This window comes from Ascidiella aspersa, chromosome 2 (genome assembly GCF_963924565.1).
Source record: "Ascidiella aspersa chromosome 2, kaAscAspe10.2, whole genome shotgun sequence".
Lineage (NCBI taxonomy): Eukaryota > Metazoa > Chordata > Ascidiacea > Phlebobranchia > Ascidiidae > Ascidiella > Ascidiella aspersa.
In genome coordinates this window covers 7,329,423-7,354,778 of record NC_139448.1, presented here as the reverse complement: position 1 = coordinate 7,354,778, position 25,356 = coordinate 7,329,423, and the positions used below count along the sequence as shown (strand labels likewise).

The 25,356-nt window shown below is 36.8% G+C and overlaps 2 protein-coding genes across 2 annotated transcripts; both read left to right on the top strand.

The window, feature by feature from the left end:
- Positions 1-1,513: 1,513 nt before the first annotated feature.
- LOC146163352 (solute carrier family 2, facilitated glucose transporter member 3-like) lies at positions 1,514-12,478 on the top strand. Its single transcript, XM_083382863.1, has 6 exons — positions 1,514-1,659; positions 2,103-2,227; positions 3,606-4,309; positions 6,380-6,577; positions 7,696-7,895; positions 8,650-12,478. The coding sequence occupies exons 1-6, from the start codon at positions 1,519-1,521 to the stop codon at positions 8,830-8,832; spliced, it is 1,551 nt and encodes a 516-aa protein (XP_083238989.1). The 5' UTR covers positions 1,514-1,518; the 3' UTR covers positions 8,833-12,478.
- Positions 12,479-20,310: 7,832 nt separating this feature from the next.
- On the top strand, positions 20,311-25,356 carry LOC146163351 (glutathione S-transferase 1-like). The gene is made up of 5 exons (XM_083382868.1): positions 20,311-20,449; positions 22,363-22,579; positions 23,255-23,393; positions 23,943-24,078; positions 24,906-25,356. The coding sequence occupies exons 1-5, from the start codon at positions 20,419-20,421 to the stop codon at positions 25,085-25,087; spliced, it is 705 nt and encodes a 234-aa protein (XP_083238994.1). The 5' UTR covers positions 20,311-20,418; the 3' UTR covers positions 25,088-25,356.

Here is a 25,356-nt window from a genome sequence, read left to right as displayed (position 1 = left end):
TGAACCCAGGTTTTTTTTTCAACAGACTAGACTTGCACCCTTAGGAAATGAATATGCACCCGATTTTTCCACATGTTATAATGGCGAGGTACACTTTTGACCTTAGTTGCACCCAGTCAAACTAATTTTTTTGGCTGTGCACCCACGAGATTTAGTCAAGATCTGTCATACTTTCCAGGCGGGAACCCAGTTTGCTGTTTAGACTTGTAAGTATCACCCGTATGTCAGTTACTTTCTGCACACTTAATTTTTAAGGCCTAATATGACTGAATATTTCTTTTATTTTTATTTCATACTTAAAAATGAATAAGTTGTATTTTAATATTATTTTTTAGAGCCTTATTGCTGGCAAAGTTAGACTGCTTTGAGTAATGTGCAAATATTTCTGATCGATATTTTATTTACTTCTGGAGATATTATACAGTGTAAACTGTGTGCCTTTTGGTTCTTCACAGTGCACTAGCAATACTTTATTAATCAATTTGTGTGATAGTGGTTGAGTTGTGGATGGATTGCGAACAGTCTTATCTACCAGGTGGACATAAAATCCTGACTGAACATCTGAACAACCAGATGGGGAAGTTTGAGACCTGATTAATTCCCTGCTCAGTTGCGCACTCACCAGTGGCCACAGTTGCTTATTTGGTTGAAAATCAACGCCAAATTAAATGAGCCATTTAAACGTAAATTAACAAAAGTAACTTTTAGTAGTATTTATTACAGCAACACAATTTTAAACTGCCTAATCATCTCCCCCCAGCCCAGTCTCTATTTAATAGCACTTTATGTGGAGATATTGGGCTAGCAGTGCTAAATTTCAAGATGTGCAGGTGTGCCATTAAGGTTTTGTGCACACCTGCACATCTTAAAATTTAGCACTGCAAGCCCGATATCTCCACATAAAGTGCTATTAAATAGAGAGTTTTAAGTCTATCACTTTCGTGCAACAGCCATGCAACAATCTTCTGCAACAGCCAAAGTTTCCAATATGGCTGCACAATTTTAATATTGGAAAAGCAAAGGTTTCTTTGAAAAGTGTAAGGGAATGCAGTCTGGGACAATGGCATAAAATGTCCTACTAAAACAGGGGTGTCCAACTCGAACATGCCGACGTGCCAATTTTTGTCTTATAACTTCTTCCCGTGCCAAAGTTTAGCAACTATTTTTTTCTAATATTAAAAGCGCTTTTATACAAAAAATAAAAACAGTATACTGTTATAATATCAGAAGTAATTGTTTGTTCTCGTAATTGCTGGGATTGTTTTGTATTGTGAATAAACAATGACAATTGTCTGGATAACAAATTTAGCTTTTTTGACAATTGGCTGTATTTTTGGGGCTTGCGTGCCAGTTTTTAATAGGTCACGTGCCACATTTGGCATGCGTGCCTCATGCTGGACACCCCTGTACTAAAAGGTGTCAATATTTTTAAAGATTCAACAAAAAATGGAATTAGATTTGAAATTAGTTAACTTATTATGAGCTTGTATTTTATTAAAGGTATAGGCTAGGGTAAAAATGGCAAGAATAAACTCAAACTTGTGTATTTTTCTGGTATTCTTAAGCCATGCCTCCATCTTTGTCCCAATGGGCCTTAATCTAACTGCCTTGAACCCATCTACACCAGCTATTGAAGTCTTTATTAACACAACTTATCAGGTATGTGTATAATTTATCGTATCAAAGAGCACATTGTTTAGTGTAGTTTAGTTTACCTAACCAATATAGTTTGGTGTAATTGTACAACAGGCAACAGAATTTTGTCTATCAGTTCTCACATATTTGTAAAAATATTGGAGGATGGTAATTAAAAATATCTAATTATTCTAAAATGTATAAATTTATTATGTTTTCCTAAATATTATCCTAAACCTAGATATTTGTTAAAGGATGTCGCTATACATTTATATTAATTTTTATCTTGCATTAATTACAGTTTATGGTTGCCTTTCGTCAAATCAAGAAACCGCTGTAAATTTTTTTTAAATTTGTTAAAATTTCTTAAATTGTTCTCTCAATTAGTTTTATATATACATATGCTTTTTGCTCAATTTTTTATTGTCCTTACATTAGTGAACTGTGTTTAAATATATTTTGCATAGGAACGCTACAATGTTTCCTCCACTTCTTATGAAGAATCCCTCTATATAACATTTAGCCAAGCATCTCTAATCGTTGGAGCTGCAATTGGTTCTTTTTCTGTTCACTGGTTTACGCATTTATTAAGGTATAGTAATGTGCATTGATGGAATGTTGGGCATTTTGTGATTTTTTCTTGTTAATTTACAACAAGCATTCAGTTTGTTTTTGCAATGATTATGTGTAACTGTCACAAATTAACTTAACTTTATGAAAAATCTCTTAACATTGTTACTTTTTTACATATCACCATAAATAGAATTTCAATAAACATGGTTTGTCTCATATGATATAAAAAATTATACAGAGGCTTCATTTCAACCTGAACATACAAACTTAATATTTACCTTGGTAAATGTACTTTATTAACAAGTAGGGCGATCATTGGCATTTTGCAAAAAAGAAAAAAAATAGTTAAAATTCACACACTAGGTCAAAAAAATTATTTAATCTTTTCATAGGCAAAAATTTTAAACTGCACTTAAGTACTGTTGTTAAGGTTGAGTTTTGTAAATGTGTTGTCTTTGTTGCTAACTAGTTTATCGAATTGCATCAGTCAAAATCTTAACTATATTTAAACTTCATGAAAGGCAATATGTGCGGGCCGCAGTTTGATGACCACTGGTTTTTATCGTGCTTCTTTTTTGATTCAGCTAGGTATCTGGTTGGGTATTTACCATTAGCCCATTGTGTATTACATGCTAGTGCTGTTTAAAGTTTTTGCCATTCTTTTTACGCCGGGCGTAATTTTAACGAAACTGTTTACTGAGTATTTTATAAGAAAACTGTCATATTTTTTTCCCTAATAAAAATTTTATAGCTGTTTATCATTTTTATCTGTCAATAACGTCGGACAACAAAACTGATTTGACTGTTTGACAGCAAAACGCCAACAATGCTCTTTTCAACAGAAATAGGGACGATCACTGATTTAGTTTAATTAAACATCAATGTTAATATATTCTTCACATATTATTTTGACCAAAATTAAAATTTAAAGTAATTGTTTTGTGTAAAAAGTCAAAATATCTCATTTTTCGTCAACAATCATAACCGCCCAAGCGATAAATATTATTTACAGCTGATTAATTCCAGAAAAATGAAGCCAATTATTTTTCCAAATTACAATATAAATCCACTGAAGTAGGTTAAGTGTAGGTCAATGAAAACGTCGGAATACTACCCAAACGAGATTATTCAATTTAAAAAGAGGTAAAACCAAGAAATCTGCTGATTTATTACCCCTTGCGGTGCTGTATTACTAACGATTTTCGTGGATAACATGTAGCCCTATTTGTCAATATCCCAATATATAGCGCTGGTATCTTTATATAAATTTAAGATCAACTTGCATTTCCTATAACTTGTATAAATTTAAGATCAACTTGCATTTCCTATAACTTGTTGTATAAATTTAAGATCAACTTGCATTTTCGTATTAACCTGTTGTATAATTTCTTTTTTAGTCGAAGGTCCGGGCTAATTGTCGTCCACGTCTTATCAATCATTTCCTCAGTGGTAATGTCGCTGGTCGCCTACCTTTTCCAGTCATTTGAGGCCATCATTGTTGGTCGTCTGATTAACGGAATAGCTCGGGGCCTTGGATTCTCACTTGGACCCATCTACGTGGCAGAAATCGTCAGTAGGAAAACCCTGGCGATATACCAGAGTCCTCTGGGCTGGCTAATGCAGCTCAGTTCGGCGTTGGGCAATGTCATTGCTCACCCAAAGGTGCTCGGCGGCGTCGACACTTGGCCGTTCGCCCTGGGTTTTCCCGGCCTTTTCTCAGTCGCGTTCATTTGCGCCCTACCCTGGGTGCCCCATACCGTTCCCGACATTATGAAACGTGAAGAGAAGAAAAGCTCACAGAGCAAAGGCCCCGAGGATTTGGACTCTTTCCGCATGCTCAAAAGCCTCCGTCGCACTTCGAACGAAGAAATTGTCGAGGAATTTAACAACTTGAAGTCGGAGATTGCGAACGACAGCATAGTCGAAAAAGCGAGTGTCCTTCAGTTGGTTTCTGTTGGCAAATATCGTCGGCAGCTTATAGCCGTGGTTGTTGTCCAGTTTGGTTTGCAGGCCTGCGGTATTCAAGCGGTTATGCAATACACAAACACGCTCTTTGAAGCCGCTGGCGTTAACCCTGACCATTCAACGTACTATACCATAGGTATGTACAATAGAAATGTTTATATAATATATATAAATGTATATTGTTCCTAATTTAGTTTTAACATACCAATTTGTTATGCTTGAATGTTTGAAAGGTATTCAGATTTATTGGCCATTCTGTTTTTGGTATAATTTTAGCACTTTTTTTGCAAAAAGTACGTTCATTTTAATTATATTGGCGCAATGTCATTTTTTTTTTTTAAATTTGTAAAACTGTTCAGTTTACTATCTTGTAATTTTTTTCATTACTTTTAGGTTTCAATTTCAGTGAATAATGCAGTCAACGTTTTGTTGTTTTCTGTATAATGCTTTAAGGCCGTTAGTGAAAGCTTTAAGGCCGTTAGTGAAAACTTTCCATAATTACCAGTTTATTTCTAATTATCCCAACCGTTACCAGACTTTTGTGCTGGTGCCACTACAAGTCCGTATGCTCGATACTTCAGACTTGTCTGGCAAGCTAATCTTCAAGCAGAAATTATCGGAATAAATTGCAGCACAGGTTCCAATTAGAGCCTTTGGCAGGCAGCCTTCCCACGGATGTCGCCATAGCAATTTACGACTTTCCCTAATTGCGCTTGTAAAATAAACCCTACAAGTCGATATTATGTTCGCACTGCGTCAAAAGCAGCACAGTCAATATTCAGCGGCATAATAAAAATACAACACCGAATTTAATAGTTCCTTTTGCAAAATACGGAGGCGCTCATTTGTATATCAACGTAATACTTGCGTTTTGTCCTCATATTCACGTTACATTTAGCAATTGTGTTTGTCATATGATTCAAGGCGGTAATTTTTGTCATTGTGTTGTATTGGTTAACAATGTCACAAGTTGGTTAACTCATATGCGCATAATCAACCTAAGCCTGAAGGGGTGGCTTTGGTTTGAAGTGCAGCTTTTCAAAGCGATAGTATTAGGCCATGGATGCCGCGCACTGCCAAGCATAGGCAACTACTTTAGTGTTCTCTTTTTGAAGTTGGTCTAGCGTCGACCGTGTTCAACAACGTTTGTTAAAGATATGTGCGTTTTCTATGCTTATACGGGCTTTGATATCAATATATAATTATTTTTTTGTTGACTGCATTGTAGTTTGATCCGATCAATCTACGATTGAAACCGCAACAAATCTCACTTTTTCTAAGGTTTTTCATATTAAAAATATATCCGGCTTTGCAGGCTAAACCGTTGTTTTAATAGTGATTTCTCCTAAAGAATTTTCCGAAATAAAATGAAGCTAAATAACACGTGCGTGCTCTCTATTTTTTCCCAAACTTTACCCAATTTATGGAATGTGTACTGCTTAAAAGTCTTCGCCATTAGTTTCACTGCCTTTCTTCAACGGTATTCTTTCAAATGTTGGATACGGACAACACTTTCTCTTTTCTATTTGCTTTTTCATTTTTTCACTGTGTCATAAGCGTTGCATTGGAAAGAATTGCGAACCTGTGATTTACTCATGTATCTAAACATAGTTGTTGATATAATATTTTTTGATAGAGTGTTTAAGAAATTAAGACACGGTCTCTTTATAAACTCCTTGAAACAACGCCCCCAATTTATAATACACCGATGTCTTAACCCATCTTTCAAAACTGAAACGTATATACATATACACAATGTATTTTCTATGATCAAGCCCTTCAAGAGTTGTACTGGTCAACGGCAAATCAAACATTATATAACACCGGGTGCCTTCTGGAAGGTTTACCGAAATCAATCAGCCTTATCAGGATTATATTGCAAGCATGTCAAGCTAGAAAAACAACAATTCTGCGGTGAGGTTCGAACTTACAAACCGGGACCGTTGCTCTACCAACTGAGTGGCGCAGGCTCACATTAAAGCAAGTAGAGAAACAACCATAGAACCATTTCTTGCTGCACCCTGTTCCCACATTTAAAGAGAATACAGCCTGTATTTTAAGCAACTGAAACGTACATATGCAAAATGTGTTTAATGTGACCAAGCCATTAGTCGTGCTGACCAACGGCCATTGTAATTATAACAGTACACCGAGTGGCTTCGAAAAGCACCTCGCCAAAACCAGTAAGCTTTTCATTTCTTTGCAGGAATTTTCGCTCTTATGGCCGTGGTTGTTTTCCTTTCTTCCGGTCTCCTCTCTAAGTACGGCTGCAAGCGAATGATCCTCTGTGGTTTCGGCGTCGTCCTTCTCGGCCTTCTTATGTTGGTCGTGTCCACCAACATCAGCGGGACTTTCCCGACCATGCGTTACGTCAGTGTAGGTGGAGTGGCCGTCGCCATCACAGGTTAGGCCTAAAAAAAACATTTTCGTTGATGAAGCACTAACAGCACAGTATGTTAGAATCATTACGAAAAGTTACCGCTGGCAGAAGAATTTAACCAGATTGCCGGATCCCGCCCACGGGCCTTAGTTTGTTGACCCCAGGTAATGACCAACTTGCCCCCCTAAAACTTAATGCGCGACCGCCAGTTTGGTCAAATCCCGATTCAAAGACTATATTGGTACTTTGCGTCCTTAGTGCTCCAACTCGACTCTTAGAGCAGTGGTTCTTGAACTTTTTTAGCTTGCGTCGCTCCTTACAAAAATCTTATATATTTTGCGTCACGCTTTTACCTGAACAACATTACAGTAACTTTACAATCGATCGTAACACACGACAAACTGTAGTTAAATGTTTTCATACTATCAATTTTGTAATGGAAAGTGCGTATGTAGGTCTAAAATTCTTGCGACCTTGCGTGTATGCCTATTGTTTATACAAATAACTTATTACTTTGTATTTCGTTCTGATACTTTTTGTACGTTGTGATACCAAAAGGCGTCATTACTATGTTCAAACGAGCATTACTAAACAAAATTAAAGCCTGTAAAGGAAGAAAACGCTACGTCAGACCGCAAATCGGGCCTACTAGTCGATAACAACTGGAGTCTGACTAGCGATTTGTTATTAGCGCCTAATAGGCCGCTTGGATTGCAAGCCTATACCAGCGATTAAGGTTTTAATGCAGCTATGTGAAAACCAGCTTTTAATGGACTGAACTAATATTGACATCGTGAAGTGGATCGTATAATCTGCCCGATTGTGGTTTACTAAAACTCTGCTATGTTATCATTTCCGAAAGATCAACACGGCTTTAACGACTTCTTTCCTAACTCGGTAAATTATTGAAAATATTTTACTTGAATCCTTTAGAAATTTGCGTTGGTTTGGAACTTTTGGCTGTTATATAATTAAGTACTAAAAAAAATAATTTGTCATTTACCATGCGATCTAAATATCTGAAACAAACGTGTTTTTATTCAGTAGGCGGGCACAAGTTTACAGATACAATTGGAAAAAGGTTTACAACCACTGCCTTATCAAAGAACACTGCCCACAACGATGTATTTTCTTAAACCCAGGTTGCGCAATAGGCCCGATGCTGGTTTTGTCGTCATACCCATCCGAGCTGACCACGACCCAAACGCGCCCGAACGCCCTCTGGTTGGCCGGGATTGTTTTTTGGTGCTCTGCAGTCCTCGTGGCCCTAACCATGCCTTTTCTCCTGGCCGCCTGGGGTGGTTACGCCTATCTTCCTTTCATGGTCCTGGTCGTTGCCGTTGTAAGTCCTTGCCTTTTTCTACTTGTTTCTCTTTTTAGCTTTTTTTATTTTATTGTGGTTTCGTGTTGTAAGCCTTATTGATGCTAATCTCGAGGTTTGTGTGGAAGTTTCAAGTGGTTCGCTTTATTCCTTCAAATAGAGTTGACTTAAAAAACATTAGCCCGTTATGTAAATAATTTTTTTTTGAATTTTTTAAATTAGACGTAAATTCCAAAGTAAATGTTGCAGGGCGATATAAAATTGTTTTTAATAACATGCTATAACAATAATTTAAAGAATAAAATAGGTTCCACCCAGTAAAAAAGGTCAAGATTCGCTGCCTTCATCTAAAACAGGGGTTTTTAGCCAGGGGTACGTGCACCCCTTAGTGGTACGAAGCACCAAAGCAGGGGGTACGACATGCAGTGTGATATATGCGCTATTTAGGCATATTTGGGAAGAATGCGTAATTTACGAAAAGCAACAACAAAACGCCATTAGTAAATTGTCTGATTGTTTGTGTGTTGTAAATATTGTTAGACTTACAAGACTGTATTTATTGCATGTATTCGGCGCGTAAGTTATAAATACATTGAGTTTTATTCCAATTATTCCAATTTGATTAACTTCCGTCGGCCATTCTAGGCAAGGGGTACGAGAAAAGTTTATGTAAGCTCAAAGGGTACGAGCGCTAAAAAAGGTTAAGAAACACTGATCTGAAAAATCTCTTTTACCAATTTTCACGGCGAGTTATTCCAAACACATTTATTTGCAGGCCCTCTACATATTCTTCCGCGTCCCAGACACGCGAAATTTAAGCGCCGAGCAAATCCAGAGGCACTTTGAGTCGCGCTCCGGGCCCCGAGAGGACGAGAAGGAGCCGGGAGAAAAGGTGCTCCTCACTTCTCTCAAAGAGCAACAGGAGGAAAATGCAGAGGAGGTGGCCACGGTGCCTTGAGTTCGGGCTTTACTTCTGTAGTGGTGGCCTGTGAAACTTTTGCATTGCGTTTGAGGGTTTGCTGCTTACTATCCCATACTCCCGGTTTAGATGCAAAAAGTATGTTGTGTATTTCAATGTTTTTGTTTTTTGTTTTTTGCACCCATTTGGGCCACTGTATTTCATTTTATTTATTCATAATCATCACCCTTTTCAGTTCACCGCCAACATTTCTTCCCGGCATTTTTACTGCACTGTTAATTTAACAAACCTTGTTCGTCCTAGCAGGTAACTAACGAAAAATGTTTCACACTTTCTTTCCGCATATCCACGCGCCATGACATCGAATTGCGCTATTTTAAAGAAGGGTCCATACATTTACACCATCGTGTTAGCGTTGAGTTAACAAAAACTTGCAGCGTTGAGTTAAAGTGTTAACATTTTTGCGTTTCAGTATTTTAAATGGATTACTGCGTCGTCCTCGATATTTCTGTTGACTTGTCCGCTTCGGCAGCAAGCTTTTAACTTGTCTTTGCGTGCCGCTGACATGTATTAAACACCACTAGGGGCGGATCCATGATTTTTTATCGGGGGCCATGAATATTTTTCAGATAATGACGTCATAAACTACGTCAAAACGGGACTTTAAAAACCAATTAATCTTGAAAACAATCGCTCTTCTCGAGTGAACTCGTGAGAGTAAATATAATAGGATAAACGCAAAAAATGCGTTCATTGTGTTTACATTTAGAACTGTAAATTTAAAAGAAGATGTACGCATTGGCCGCACAAAAAGTTTTGCATACTTTCGGATATAATGCTATTTGGAAAAACTAACTGCAGAAATGGTGGACAACTTATTCATGGGGTGAGTCTCATATGTAAAAATATCGAAAAAAAGCAAAGAAAAAAAAAAAAAAAAAAGAAAATTATTATGTTATGAACGCCTTTAATCTTGACATGGCTCGAAAAACATACCGGCAATCTGCAGTTTGTCCACACCATAGTTTTATGCCTTTGTCGTTTTGTCAGCAGGGGTTCTTAAACTTGGGTCCATGACCCCTTGGGGGTACGTGAACTAGTTTTAGGGGTTCCATGAATGCCTAACGGTAATATTAGTGTATATTTAAGAAGTAAACAATTTTAAAGAAAACATTTAATTAAAAATAAAACCGGTTTTGAATTGACTGTATTTAGACTCCATTTCACTTTTACCTTTTTTAAACCGAAATCAACAGATATCTGAAGTCTATTTGCATCGTGACGTCAATTTATAACGTCATCTCTAAAAAACTTGCCTACCGTCGTCCACGCGTAGCAAAAAAAAAATTTTAGGGGTACGCGGTGAAAAAAGTTTAAGAACCCCTGGTCTACAGTATATCGTTCAATTTTTACTAAGTTCGGGTTGCAAAATCTTCGTTACAAAAAATATCGCACACCAAATTTTTCCGTCGGCCCGTAAGCTTCCGCTCCCGTCGATGTGAAAAGTTTATTTCGATTTTTAAGGTTTGTTGAAAAAACACAACTTCCAATCCATGTTGACGCTTTGGACGTATTCGTAAGAAAATAACAACCGACATTTTTCTAGGTTGCGTTAATAGGTTTTCTCCTAACCGTAAGAAAATTGAATGCACTGTTGCCGCCAGGCTTTGTACTAATTGTAAAGTCGTTCATACAGCGAATATTTTTTTTTGATGTAAAATTGTTCTTTTTTTATTGAATGTACCAACGTTTCGATAACCTACACAGTATACACTTACAGCAATTCTTTATCACGGGCGATGATGCCTGATTCCTATCACTCAAAAAATGTTAACGACTAAATCTAATGTATTACTTTACTAAATGCTATCTCTCGTTCTTAATACATTTATTTTTGGGTAAATTTAATTTGCCTTATGTATAATGATACCTGATCGAAAAAACGTTTGTTTATTCTAGAATTTCGTTTTATTGATTTATTTATAATTGTTTTTTCTGTTAGTGCACTCTGCATTGGTTCTGCCACTTTCCCCCGTGCTATCGACGTAAATTTTTTACTCACAAATTTTTGCTTGCTTGATGTTTGCTTTTGCTTGTTTGTGAAAAGCGGTGCCGACTTCGCAGTTTCCACGCGAGTTTGATTTTTTTCCACTCGCGTCGCGTTTAAAAGTAAGTTGTTTTCTACATAAAAATTAAACAGAATATTTCAACCTTAAATGGGATTTTTACCTCTTGTGGCCGACAAGAACTACTTTGTTTAACAAAAAATAATGCCTCCGAAAAAAAAACAATTAAAAATAAAATCAACAAAAAATTCTAAATTCAATAAATCAAGTGCTGTCAAATATTTTTTGATCAACAAAGTCATTGAGTTTTCTATAATATTTAATTACAGCAGTGCACATTTGAACCAAAAAAACGTAAAAAAACACCAAAACGAGGGTGCTAATTGTTTCTTAAACTGGTGATTCGTGAAAAGACACTTCGTGACCAAAATCAATCTACTTCGTGTCCACTCTAGTATGGCCTAGGGCCCTGATTGCAAAATCCCAATCAAATGAGTAAAGTTTACTCTTGAAGTTTGGTCTGATTTTTTTGTTTGTCGAATTATATTTTTTTGTTTGTCGAATTATAAACTTGTGCCACGCTCTTGTACTGAAATTCGATTTGTCACAATATTATGGATATTCTTTCGGTGTTTTTTGTTTTTGTTTAGCTTACAAATTAGTTTCGTTCTCATTGGTTTAATAGAGCTTCCGTTTCCTTTTTGCTTTCTATTTTTTCCGACGCTACCTATAGATTTCGGTGCACCTTATATGATTTTGTCTATAGAATATTTCACAAATTCACAAAATCAACTTCACACCTCGTGCAAACTGATTGAAAGATATCTATTACACAGCATCATGCGAGTTTAGGGTATTGCTATTTTTTTTGGTGTGTATTCTCAATCTTTGTGTATATTATCAATCCCAAAAATAATTTCTGATCCGATCTTAAAAGTTCGCGTCAATTTGCATCGTTTCTGGCAATAGGTTCACAGAAAGCATAATATATTGCTGCTTTAGTACAATGCGCGTTACTTCTTCATCAAATTCAAAACAATCCTATTTAAATGTAAGTTTTTCATATGCTTTTATTAATTTCAGAACTGTGAAACAAAAATGCTTTGTACAACAAAACTATCCTTACCACTGAAAACTGTTAACGACTAAATCTAATGTATTACTTTACTAAATGCTATCTCTCGTGCTTAATACATTTATTTTTATGTAAATTTAAGTTACGTTATTTATAAAAGTTTTTTCCATATTCTTGTGTTTGTGTTCGCGAAAAAGACATTTGCATTGTGTCTTTGTGTGAAGTGTAATGTTACAACAGTTTAAATGTTAATCATTGGTGTCTTTAAATTAGCGTCTACCAGTAAACTTTGTTCGTAAACCGTATTAAGTATGTAATTAGTTTGTTCGATGCACAATAGATTCCGTATCTTGTTATTTGAAACTATGCAACAGCTCTTGGTCAAAATGACGACCGACTGCAAATTATATACGCTGTAAACTATATGTCTTGGAAAAATTTTCCCCAAAGAAAAAGTTGTAAATTTTTGTATTCACAATCGTCATTTATGCATATTGGTCAAAATGGTGCTGTTGTTTTTTTACGCTTAAAAAAATTAGATTTGTTCCTGGAAAAATTGATTTTTGACAGTCTTTTGAATAGGTAGAGGTTTAACCTTTATGAACTTTTGCTGTTTTATTTGAGTGATTTAATAGCTTAATCCAATCGTGTGTCAAATTTATTCCAGTCGTTCAAAACGAGGGGACCTTTCAGACGCTGAGAAATTCATAAATTACTGATAGTTTCTGAAACGTTCGTACAGAATTGCAACAAGGTCTTTAAAATCTTTAAAAAGGTATTTTATTTATGACCGGCTTAAGGTATGCGTTAACAAGTTCCGTTAAAATGTTTTTTTTTTTATTTTACATTATTCATTTCGTTTAAAAAAAAATAATTTTACAAAAATTGCATGCCCATTGATCTAATTTTAAGTCGTTAAAAACCTATGCAAATATTTATTGGAATGTCTTTCAATTTCTTTGATTTTGTTTTAAATTGTGTGGCAACCCTAAAATACACCATGTTTATTCTGTGATCAAGCCCTTCTCGTGTAGTAATAGTCAACCATTACTACACGCTGTTTAGCAGACGGGGATGCGAACATTTTTTGCACAATGTGCACGCCAAAATGTGCAAAAAGTGTGCGCACATTTTAAACTGCCTTCAAAAATGTGCGCACTTTTCTTTAACAATGTACGCACATTTTGAACTGCCTTCAAAAATGTGTGCACTATTTTTAACAATGTGCGCACTTTTTCAACAATGTGCGCACATTTTGAACTGCCTTCAAAAAATGTGCACTATTTTTAACAATGTGTGCACTTTTTTTCACAATGTGTGCACATATTTTAAATTGCCTTCAAATTGTGCGCACATTTTTAGGTTAGAGTTTACTCTAACTTTGACAGCTCTTACTCTAACTTCAAAAACTCGAACTCTAACTTAAAAATGTACGCACATATTTAAGACATTTTAAAATGTGCGAGCATTGTGAAAAAGTGCGCACATTTTTGAAGGCAGTTTAAAATGTGCGCATTTTTTGCACATTTTGGCGTGCACATTGTGCAAATTAACGCCACGTCCCCTGTTGGGGTGGGAGGTCGTGGTTCGAACCCCTCCGCAGGTTAATTGCTTTTGTAGCCTGGCCCTGCTCGCACAATTATCCTAAACTAGCCAGCAAATTTCAGGAGCTATTCCTAAGGCATCCGTTGTAAATGATTGTTGTTAAAATCAGGGTGTTCTGAACAAGAGCTCCCTCATCGTTTTATAGCAGGCCGCGAGAAGGCCTACTTCAATTTTAAACAAGTTTTGCATAAATATGAATTGCACTTTTTTCTCTTTTTCGTAGGAAAGGTATAGACAAATTAATAAAAAGCAGGTTTTGTACTGGCCCGGAGCATTACACCTCATTGGTTGCTCGGGGTTATTTTCATACTTTTCCAGTATGTTTCTGTCCCTAGGTGGCAGGCTCCGTCTAGGAGTTTGCAACATTCTCTGACGGCGTACCAGCGAGTGTTTTTACAAACACTGCGTATCACCTATTTTTTGTAGTTGTGCTTAAAATTGCTTGAAACCCACCTATAAGTCAAAACCTCAACAACTGCGTTAGTTGCAAATTTAAGACTGTATATGTCGATTTAATGCAACGCAGATACAAAGACCTACCTTTGTCAAAATAATATAAAACATGTCGTTTCTAGACTTTGCAGAACACGTGAAATATGCTCGAAAGTTTAACTTGATAAATTGTGATTTATAGAAACACTGAACCAGACCAAACCGTATTATTTGCCATTGATTAAGTTGTTATCGACAACAATGCAAAGCCTATATGTATACCATAATGGCTGGACATGCAATATCAAAGTATTTAGGTTCAGTGTAGGGATGCCCGATAATATCGAATCGTTGCCGATGTCCGATGCCAATTGTTGGTATCGGTATCTGTTTTTTTTTAACTCAAAGTTAAAAACATATCAAAACGCAGTAGTTGCAAACATAACACTTAAGATAATAAAGTAGATAGGTCTTAAAGGCGGTACGTAAAAGCCAATAATTTAAAGTGAGGTGGGGTTTGAACCAACAACCCCGACCGTAAGGCGCTTTCTGATCGTTAAAGAACACACGCGTATGTGTATCCATACCAACAACCATTGTTCCATCTAAAAAAAAAAAAATTCCTGCGCCTATATTTTATAACGTACTTTAACGGATCGGTTACTCGTCCGCAGCCAACGCCAGCAAAAAACACAGGTGAAATAACAGCAATTTTTTTTCAGGTACCCCTGCACTGATTTAGACGTCGAACGCCGTTTGCGACTCACGGAGTCGGAGGGACAGGACGGTATCACTACCAATCGATACCAAAATATAATAGGAATTTAAGCGATCTGCGATTCAGCGCAGCAATTTAATCTTCAAAGTTAAATACATCAAAACATAGTTCGTTACCAACTGGGGGTAATCAAACGTTTCTATTTTATCGTTTTGGTGATGGTCAAATGTCAATTATAGGGATTGAAATTTTAAAATATCCTAACCCCATAAATTGAAGGTTTTGCCCTCTCGGCTGGTTTTGTGGCTTATGGTGGCTTAAGGCTGTCTGGGGTGCAAAGGATTGGATTTGAGTATGTTGTGGTATTTTTTCAGGGAGAAATGGTTGGATCTTTTACGACCCCTGGTTCACGAGACCAGTTCTTTACCACTGAGCTATAGAGGCGCAACCTCCATGCTGCTTTAATTTCATAATATAATAACTTGCATGTTGCTTTTTTCTGTGACGGTACGGTTCGAAACGCGATACTTTTTGCCCAAATAACGGGTATCGGTATCGGAATAAAATGTAAAAGATCGCACATCGCTTTTTCAGTCTATCTGAGTTTGATTTCCCCATTTTCCAGCTATTACCTGAAAAGTTTTGGTGTGCAACATGCTGAGAATGTTCAACTAGTTGACAAGCGGTGGCTGCGTCGATACGAATTTACTACAGGTATTTGAAACTGCATGCTTAGGCCTATACCAGTATGCGGTTTGTAATGCAACTCTTTAAACATGTAAAGACTACACTATACAGTTTGCAGCACAATGGTTGTAAGTTGTTGTAAGATGTAGTTTGAATTTGAAATCTCGTTCTGAAGTAAGTATAATTTTGAACATTCCGAATAACTCTTTATTCATTGTAACAGGCTACGTATATGCGATTTGTGATAGCCTACAGCTCTTTAAACATTTAAAAACATTGCCGACGCTCTTAATGTTATTTTTTAAGTTCTGCTGTAAAACCTCCGTGCACATTTTTTAAGCATTGAATACTTTTTTTTACAATTCACATTTTTGTGTCGATAAAACAAACAATACGATATGGTAAAATATTAAAATGTACCCCTACACTAAGGTAGTGGAGCCCAATTATTTAAACTACCAATAACGTTTTGTCGGACCGTTGTTTTGCCGTAAAGTGTCACCCAGCAACGATTATAAATTGTAGCCCCTATTAGAACTATATTTAAACATGCTTTCGGTTTTTAAAGCGTCGATTTTTTGTTTGCCTTTTCTTAAACACTCAACGTCTCGAAAAATGATTTAATTTGTCGGGAGAGACAGAGAAAGTGAAACCTGTTTAAAACAATGTTTCCCTTTATTGAAACAAAACGTATTAACCTATCATAGATGCTCCGCAAATAAAATACTTTTGGCAATTTTTTTTACGTTCCGACACCCTATATTTGGGCAATATTATTCAGGGCAATAATATTGCAATAGGCAAAAAACTGTTTGCCTGGTATATGTATACTTTCGCCTATACGTTGTAATAATATTACCCTGAAGAAGATTGCCCGAATATAGGTGGTGGAAACGTTGGTAATTTATTGCATAATGCCGAAATAACAATTTCACAATTGAAACAAATCCTGGCAGGCGCAGCAACAGTATATTGTCTTTTGTTGGTGCGACTTTACGATACCGAATCAGACCTATAGGACATTTGAAACAATAAACGCAATATTTTCAGATATCGACAGCACTCACCATAGATAACTTAACACGAACTGCGGCATAGGAACAAGAAACAACTCGTTTTTCACAGTATAGTGTTTGGAAAAGCACCTGTTTTTACGAGCAAGTCACAAAATCATGCAGTATAAGGGCGCACGCGCAATACTTTTTGCTCTATTGAGCACGATCTGTTCAGTGTCGCTGAATCAGCGTGTTTGACTTGTAGTTGTATGTTGACTGAGTTTAACTTTCTCATGTAGCTATCGGTTACTAGCAGCCTTAAAATAGAACAGACGAGTAATTGGACTCCATCTGTAAAAGCTTAGGCACCTTTGACAAGCGGTTAAATTTATAGTAATTAGCATGCAAGGTCGGGAAACTGAAAAACATTAGTTATGATAAAAGAGCGTTCATTGATTAATTATTTAGTAAACGATGTGCAGTAATACAGTAAGTGTTGAGTTATATAAAGAATCGTAAATATGTGCAAAAGGGTATACAGATAAGTCAACCAACCAGCTGACAATAGCATTTCCATATAACAGGCCATGTTACCTGTAAAATACATAAAAGGCCATACCCCCCGTGAAATAGATTACTAAAGCATTATTAAAGGAAATGCCCAAAAATAGTTTGGCAGAATGAAAATAAAATGAAACATTAGAAGCATTAACCTTTCAACCAGAGTTTTCTTTCCGTTTAGGTGTTACCCCTAATATTGTATTTACCACTTGCGACAGCCCTATATGCTAGAGGTTCTCAAGCGGGGGTAAATTCCACATAGGGTATAGATTGAGTTTGAATATTGGTTAAATTAGTCCGAGGAATGAAAAGGTTGAGAACCACTACTCTTTGCAAACCAGAAATGAAGTTATGTGCAATTCATAGGCATAGAGGTTGTGTTTTATTAGTTTTGTTTTTGCATGCAAAAAGCCAGAAACGCTGCTATATAAAAATACATGTAAGACTTTGTGTTAAAATAGAGCAGGTTGGGCCAGACCGCTCTGCTCTCTAAGTTGGTTACCATCGGAACATACGTATGTCGTGCAATAATAGTTCCGAAACGACTTCACATCATGAATAAAAGGTGGCGAAATCACTCATTTATAGCATTAATTTCGTCGACTGATAATTTTGCAATCATTCAGTCTAAATAACCGACAGCAGAACACGTTAAAAATCTCGTTAGCGGCTCATTCGTATCACGGATGTGGGTTACGGTCTGTCGGTAGCTGCAATGTAGACTATTAGGCTTAATGCTGGTAGAAAGGTCAATCTATCACCGTACGACGAATTCTGTCAGTCGTCGGTTGTTCTGCAGCAGCGGGAAAAGTGCCTTGTCACTGCCGCTGCTCGCCTAATCGGGTTTGCCAACACGATTTAAGTTCGGCTAACGGCGGGATTGTCCGTATTTCGTAAAACTTGTTAAGCCTATATATGTTGCGTTCAATAGAAAAAAAAAAAACTATATAGGCTACAACAATGGTTCCCAACCTTAAGGCAAAAGCGAAACGCCGAAAGATTAATTATTATGGGAATATAAGGACAATTATAATCACAAAACGTTCCTTTGATTTCGGCTGTATTTCATATTAGCTGATGTGTCAAAAAAATTACACCGTGTTGGTGTACCGCAAATGTTTCAATTTGAATTATATGCTTTGGGGCATTTTTATTACAATCATGTAATGCAATTTGCCTTTTATCATTCAACGAAACAAAAATTGTCAAAATGATAGCGGAATTTGCAAAACGTAATTGTCAATGGAGTGTTTGAATTGGGTCAAAACGCCTGGAAATGAACACTATGTTATGCTGAACAGGTCAGGAGTCATTAGTTAACTGGTTGAGCGCGTCATTAGTTGTTGGTGCGTGGCTTCGCTTATTTTACTCAGCTATAAAACGTTATCGCTTTTCAAATATAAGGCGAATAGTGACACGTTTAACTAGATGACAAATGCTTCCCAACCAGTTTTAAGATTTTTAATGTGTAATGTGTAGTTTTTGGGAGTTAGTTTTGAGACACTATAGGTGTTTGACTGATTAAAATCAGATTTTGTTAATAAATTCTTCCCACATTGTTCAATACAACGCACGCAATTCATTCTTCAACATGTTCATAACGCAATTTTTGTAGCGTATAATCTGCCAAAACGACCTAAGTCATGTTTTCCGAAAGAGATTTTACTTTAAATCGTACTAATCGAGATTAGCAGATTGCAAACAGACTTGAGTTATCGTGTGAGCAAAGAAATCCAAGACGGGTCCTTCATATCAGCCTCAGCATTGTTTGGACGATGTCATCCATATACCTGTACAGCAAGTAGAGGTTTTTTGGGGCCTGTTGGAGTTTTTCGCATACAAGCGAAGTGACGCGAAACGTAAAGGGCGCGGCAAAGTTGGTCACAAGCTTGGAGTTGCTCTTAGGAACCTATAGTCTTTATTTGGATATCTATGCGAGATATTTTTGGAAACAAATATATTCGACTCATGCTAAAGCTAAGTCATCGTTACGTTGGTTAAATAAGCTAGGTTAAGTTCAAAATGTGCTGAGCTTTTGCTTTCAAGCTTATAAAAGAAATGATGACCTTAGCCGTTAGGCTGTTTTATTCCAGATTGTGAAGTTAATATATTGCAACCGATTAAAATATTACAAGCGTTGCGTTTAATGACAAATCAAGCAGCCAATATCTTTGTCTTATTGGATCGAAATCGATAGCTCCCTATAATTGAAAAAGTATGGACTCCAATCTAAAAATAATGCTCATTCCTAATTGTTGGTGAGCATATAGGTTTCTTCAAAGCGTTTCGCAATACGAGGACGCTTACGTTGATCTTCAACATCACATGGCCAGTTTTATTTAATCTAAAGTGTTAATCGTAATATTTTCGCACAACCAGGCTATATCCCAGCTAACAATTTGACGTCGCAGCGACGTAGATTTTTGGTTTAAGTTTGGTCGATAAGACGTTGCAACCAACGTTATTTCTACGTAAAAACGTCGACACTTTACGACCTAGATGCGACGTTGTGCAACTACGTTATTTATGCGTTTATCATAAACGTTATTTTTACGTAGAAGTGTCTACTCCAGATGACGTAGATTAGACGTTGCAAATTACGATGTTCAGCGACGTTATTTATACGTTTATCCTGAACGATATTTTCACGTAAAAGCGTCGACACCAAACGATGTAGATGCGACGTTGTGCAACTACGTTATTTAGACGTTTATCATGAACGTTATTTTCACGTAAAAGCGTCGACACTTTACGACCTAGATGCGACGTTGTGCAACTACGTTATTTATACGTTCATCATGAACGTTGTTTTTACGTAGAAGTGTCCATTCCAGACGACGTAGATTAGACGTTGCAAATTACGATGTTCAGCGACGTTATTTATACGTTTATCACAGACGTTATTTTTACGTAAAAATGTGTGATCCGGACAAAGTTCATGCGACGTCGGAGCTACGTTGTAAAACTAGGTTATTGAAAGCGTTCACATTGTTATGTTTGCGTAATAGTTTGGACTCCATGTCCTACAAATTACGTTTGCAATGAAGTTACAAATTACGTTCGCAACTACGGTATAATGCGCAAAAAAGAAACATAATAACGATGTTTTTGAACTTTTAAAACACTTATACTTGTTGTGACATATCTGACTGTAATTATTAACACTTGCAAATTCTTACTAAATCTTCTAAACAATTACCATCCAGGAAAATATAGAAATAATATAGTATTGAAGTAAAACAAACACGGCCGCACCCGACCAAATCCCGCCATGGACAATAGGGCGCGTATACGGTTGGCCCTGGATACCCGATTGTTGTGTAATGTGAGTCCATTGTGATTTGTGCGTTAGGACGTCGCCCAAACGCTGGCCAATGTTTTCATTTTTCGATCGCATTTATACACGGCCTATCCGAGCGTTGTTACCTGGTTGAAGCCGATCTTGGAAAATAAGCGAACCTTTGCTGTTTAAAAGTATACAAAAAGATGGGAAACGTTTGCACCAGTCAAGTGGCCGGTAAGAAATGCAGCACGTTGTTATAAATAGGGATTTACGATATATCTAATTTGTTAATTGCTTGTACGTTCTAATCTTAATCCTAAAATTATTTCCAAATTTACCACAAATTTGATTGTTAGGCCTTAAATGTGGGATCGCACATGCATTGTTAGGCGCCTAATAGCGTTTAAGGTTTACAACCTTGTGTAGTGAAAAAATCAAAATCGCTGAAGCTTGCAATGTCAATGTTTGCCGTAAGCTACGTTTGTAGTGGCCTATTGAGGTGTTTGTTCAGATAAAACTAAACTGGTCGTTTGATTACTGACGCCTTAAACAGTTGTAATAGAGCATTTGTGGAGCAGTTTTGCCTGTATGCTTAACAGTGTACTGGTTTAGTTTGTCTATCTAAACAACGTTTATATGTGTCTAGATGACATGTAAGCATTACTTCCTTCGCAAAGTTGTTTAGTTTTTAGAACGACCAAGATATTTAAGTCAATTACTAATTTTAGTCCACGCTGGTGTGCATTATTGTTTCTTCTATAATCTATAGCAGGGTTTCCTAAACTTTTTTGGACGACGGACCACTATTTGTGAATCTGTAACTTTTTGACTACAACGAAAGGCGTATATGCGTGAAATCGCCACAGACCTCCTGTGCAGTCGTCGCGGACCACCAATGGTCCGCGGACCACAGTTTGGGAAACCTTGATCTATAGTCATGGAAGACATTTACGTTTTTCTCAACTATCCTGAATTACTTTAACTTGATTTTGTTTTAAATTGAGGATTATACGTTCTTTTTGGTGGGAGGTGGGAGAAGTTTAGAATAATTGGTTGGTAGATTTGTTAGTTGCAAGATGACATCAAAAGTAAACTAAGGGTAAAATACGTAGTGCGAGGCTTTGTTCGTGCTGTATATGTGCACATTGACGTTTAAACTGAAATCAATTTAAATCACAGCATGCCAAACGTTGTTCCTTTTTTAAAATAGGTTTTCAAAACACTGAGTATCGATAAAGACATTTCGCTGTTGACGCGCCTAATGTGCAAAAGTATTGAGGGTGGGGTTTCATTTTGATGACGCTACCTGACTATAGTTAATGTCTATGGCTGGCGTTTGATTGCTTTTGCGATTGTAGTGCGTTCTTTCGCAACCTTTTCGCTGAATCGGTCTCGTGAAAAATAAAACAGCATTGGCCGCTCCTAGACCATTAAAGTGCAAAAAATATTTCGCTGTTTGTGTTGTTCTTTCAAGAGGTGATCGACATGTTCACGTTTTCCGAAGCCTTCTGTTTTTAGCTTTGCTGTTGTTTGAGCTGAGATACAAGTAAATGCCCCTGAAGCCCATTTGGAATTTTACGAAGTCGACCCAAGCAAAATATTACTGTATTTTTTAATTCTCTAAATGATATTGTGTATACTCTGGGTTCTGTCTGTTGATAAATTGTGATAGCTCGAACGTTGACATATACATTTGACATGAAAAAGATCTGGGTCAAATTGCAGGCTTATAACGTGTGGTTCACCCCTGGAATAGAAAACCATTCGTAACAGGTGTAAATTCGTTTTAAATAAGTTTGTGAGTTATGCTTATCATACTGTGCGCTCAGCCATTGGCACAAAACCTTCGCTACATTTCTGTTAGTTTTAAAGCAGGATTTGCCAACGTGACCAACCTTATAGTATGGTTTGGGAACAAAAGATTAAGAGAAAGGAACCAGAACTCCTATTTTAATGTAGGAAATATCGCCATGTGTGACAGTTTCATTAGTCTGTTGGAGCAAACATCCAAACTCCAACAACATGACTAAGGTCACGAGTAATCTTCCAACGTCAATATAACTCTAATTCTTGTTTCGCTTTTGTGCGTATATAGGCCGAGACAGTAGCGCTCCGAATTCTTTGTTTGCAAAATCCTCTGCACGCAGTAACGACCTCTAACAATATGGGTTTGACCTTCTACTACCACGAGGCCAGTCCGCCTTGCCGCATGGTCTTGTTCGGGTTACGCGCGATGAACGTCGATTACAAGCTGCACGTGGTCGACTTCGCTAACAACGAACTGCAGAGCGATGCATTCCTTGAGGTCAACATCCGCGGCAAGATGCCGGCCATCTTAGACGGGTCCATAAACCTGGGCGAAAGGTAATGCGATTTTTACAATTTTTTTTTAAGGTTAAAAAATGCTTAGACTTTTTTTATGTGAGGCCGAGCTTTGCGCCAGACACTCATTCCTTGGTTCAATATTTTACCTGCTTGTTTGAAATCTGTAACATTTTGCTGAATTCACATTTTTAATTTAAAAACTGTATATTATGTTATCTGGTAAAACGAACTTTACGTTCAAAACGCCACTGTAAAGGTATTTATTTGAGTATACTTTTTATTTGACCCTTCGATATTTGTCCGTTTGTTTTGACCTGCCTCAATTTACCAAGTTAAAAATCACAATTTACAAAGTATAGATGAAAAAACCTGTGTCTGAAAGTTAGACATTTCAGTATATGTTCTTTCGCGAATCAGGCGCACAATTCAGCCAAACTTTATACCCGTTTACATATGAAGTACAGTTCCTCGGAAAAAACGACATTATAAATAGTTTGTTAAATGTCTCTAACGCTTCGGGTCAGGAAAAGTGTGTCGTTAAAAAGGAATCCAAGTCAATGTTTTAGATTTTACATAAAGGCAATGTTTTAGATTTTACATAAAAAATGGTACCCGAAAGCCCGTTTTAATTTTTTTTCAGGAGTCGCTTCATTAGGCGAAGAACACATTCGTATTTTCTATGAATTTCCTATTAACAATTTCTTTTTGAAACAGTCGCGCCATCCTGCAGTACCTGGGCAACAAATACGACACCAAAGGTGAATTTTACCCTAAGGAGGCCGACAAAAGGGCACGAGTTGACCAGGTCTTGGCCATTGATTCCGACACCATGGATGCAATGTACAAATATGTCGTAAGTTGTGCTCCAGCTAAAAAAACACTTTCGTGTTTTGCTATTTCGAGTTTAACTCCATACGCCATATTATTGGCTGTTTAGCTGAAAAAAAGATGGTTCGATTTTTTGGTACTTTGTTTTCAAATGCAAATGTTGTAAGCTGGACTCTAGCTAAAAAAAATCGTGTTTTTCTATTTTTTTTATGTCCACGGTAATGCCGATACTTTTGCATGGCCATAGTTGTTTTCATCAATATATTTACACACATGCGTTGTACGGCATTTAGTGTCAAGGTGGAGTAACACTTCAAGACCTTGTACAGTGATCAAAGAAATTAAAAAATTCATATTGAATTATTTATTCACCTTTTCACAGAACGTAGCTATAGTTTACGCAACACTTAATCTACACCATATCTCAACTTATGGGTCACAAGTAACCCAAAGTTAGGTAACAAGTTTACATGGTTAGATATATTGAGATTTGTTTTGAGTAAGATAAACAGTGTTAATCCTATAGTTAACGGGAAAACGAGGATTTGCGTTCACGGGTTTGTATTTTGCACAGAAACCGTTTCCAGTTCTGTTCTTGGGTCAAAAACCCGGCCTTGGTGATGAGCCAGAGATGCATAAAGCTCTGGCCGTCTATGAAAAACTTCTTTCAAAGACCAAGTTCTTGGCCGGTGAAACAATGACCATTGCGGGTAAGTAATGAACGCAGCATGCCTTTTTTTTGCCTTTTTTGTTCACACGAGCTACTCTTTATTGCACCGGATTAGTCTAACCACCACTTGAAAGTGCCGAAATGCCGCACTAATCTCGTAACTAATTTTTTTTTTATCAACTAGACACAGAAAAGATTTAGAGCATATCCTCGTTTGTTTTTATTCATAACTACACTACGAAAGAATCCTCTTTATATTTTATATTTTAAAATAATCCCATCACAGTATTAAAGTCCATACATAAGTAGCTATCATATTTCACGTTTCGAATGACTCTTTCTCGAAACTATTAGAAGAAACGTTCAGCATAATACCTACTTGTGTATGGACTTGATTTTCTTACTACAACTTCTAACCATTATGCTCCATTTGCCAAAACTTGTACACAAGCAAGAATACACAAAGGAAGAAATCAGGTAGTAGGAGCAGCGAAAGGCCAAGTGGCTAGTCAGCTTACACATTAAGGTTTAGGAATTCTATTGGGCCACGGTAAAAATGAAACAAAAAACGAAAAAAAAAACTCAATAAAACGAAAAGAATCTTATCTTATAGTTTTGAGTACAAAAAAAAACGATTAGATAATACTTGGTAAAAATACATATACATATTGTTACTAAAACTTGGTAAAAATACATATACATATTGTTACTAAAACTTGTTAAAATACATATACATATTGTTACTAAATGTGCAGTTTATTCGAGGTATAGGCTCACCTTTTTTCAAGAGGTGCCATTTCCTATGTAAGATCTTTCACACCAGTCAACCCGTCTTAAATTTAACCTTATTTTTTTTGTTAACTACAGACATGGCCGCCGTCGCTTCGCTCTCCATTCTGGACCTGTGCGAGTACAGCAACTTCTGCGACTTTCCCAATCTGAAAAAGTGGCTTGACGGCATGAAGGCTCACCCGCTCTACAAAGAAAGCGTCGGCGATAGCTCGGAAACGATGACCAAGATGTACCAGGCCAAGCTAAAAAGCAACTAATGATTGAGCGCAACCGTTTTGCTGCCGAAGACGCCCGCTTTAAATTCGTTCATAGAACACTGCAAATTACTTTTTTGGATTTATAATTCGACAGATTTTGGCCTCGCATCTTTTGTTCTTTAATGCATTGACCTTTAAAAAACAACATCGCTTTTAACGTAAATTAACGTGGAACTTTGAATCATTTGTTGATTGAGAATTCAATAGTTATTTTATACTTTTCACAACTGATTCCTCCAAAATAATAAAAGCATACCATCGTAAAATGA

Excerpts from the sequence above, each read along its gene's own strand:
- LOC146163352 (XM_083382863.1), top strand. The coding sequence starts at position 1,519 with ATGGCAAGAATAAACTCAAACTTGTGTATTTTTCTGGTATTCTTAAGC. Across the intron at positions 4,310-6,379 it reads TTCAACGTACTATACCATAG|GAATTTTCGCTCTTATGGCC; the intron begins GTATGTACAATA and ends ATTTCTTTGCAG. Across the intron at positions 7,896-8,649 it reads TGGTCCTGGTCGTTGCCGTT|GCCCTCTACATATTCTTCCG; the intron begins GTAAGTCCTTGC and ends ATTTATTTGCAG.
- LOC146163351 (XM_083382868.1), top strand. The coding sequence starts at position 20,419 with ATGGGAAACGTTTGCACCAGTCAAGTGGCCG. Across the intron at positions 23,394-23,942 it reads ATGCAATGTACAAATATGTC|AAACCGTTTCCAGTTCTGTT; the intron begins GTAAGTTGTGCT and ends TATTTTGCACAG. Across the intron at positions 24,079-24,905 it reads TGAAACAATGACCATTGCGG|ACATGGCCGCCGTCGCTTCG; the intron begins GTAAGTAATGAA and ends TGTTAACTACAG.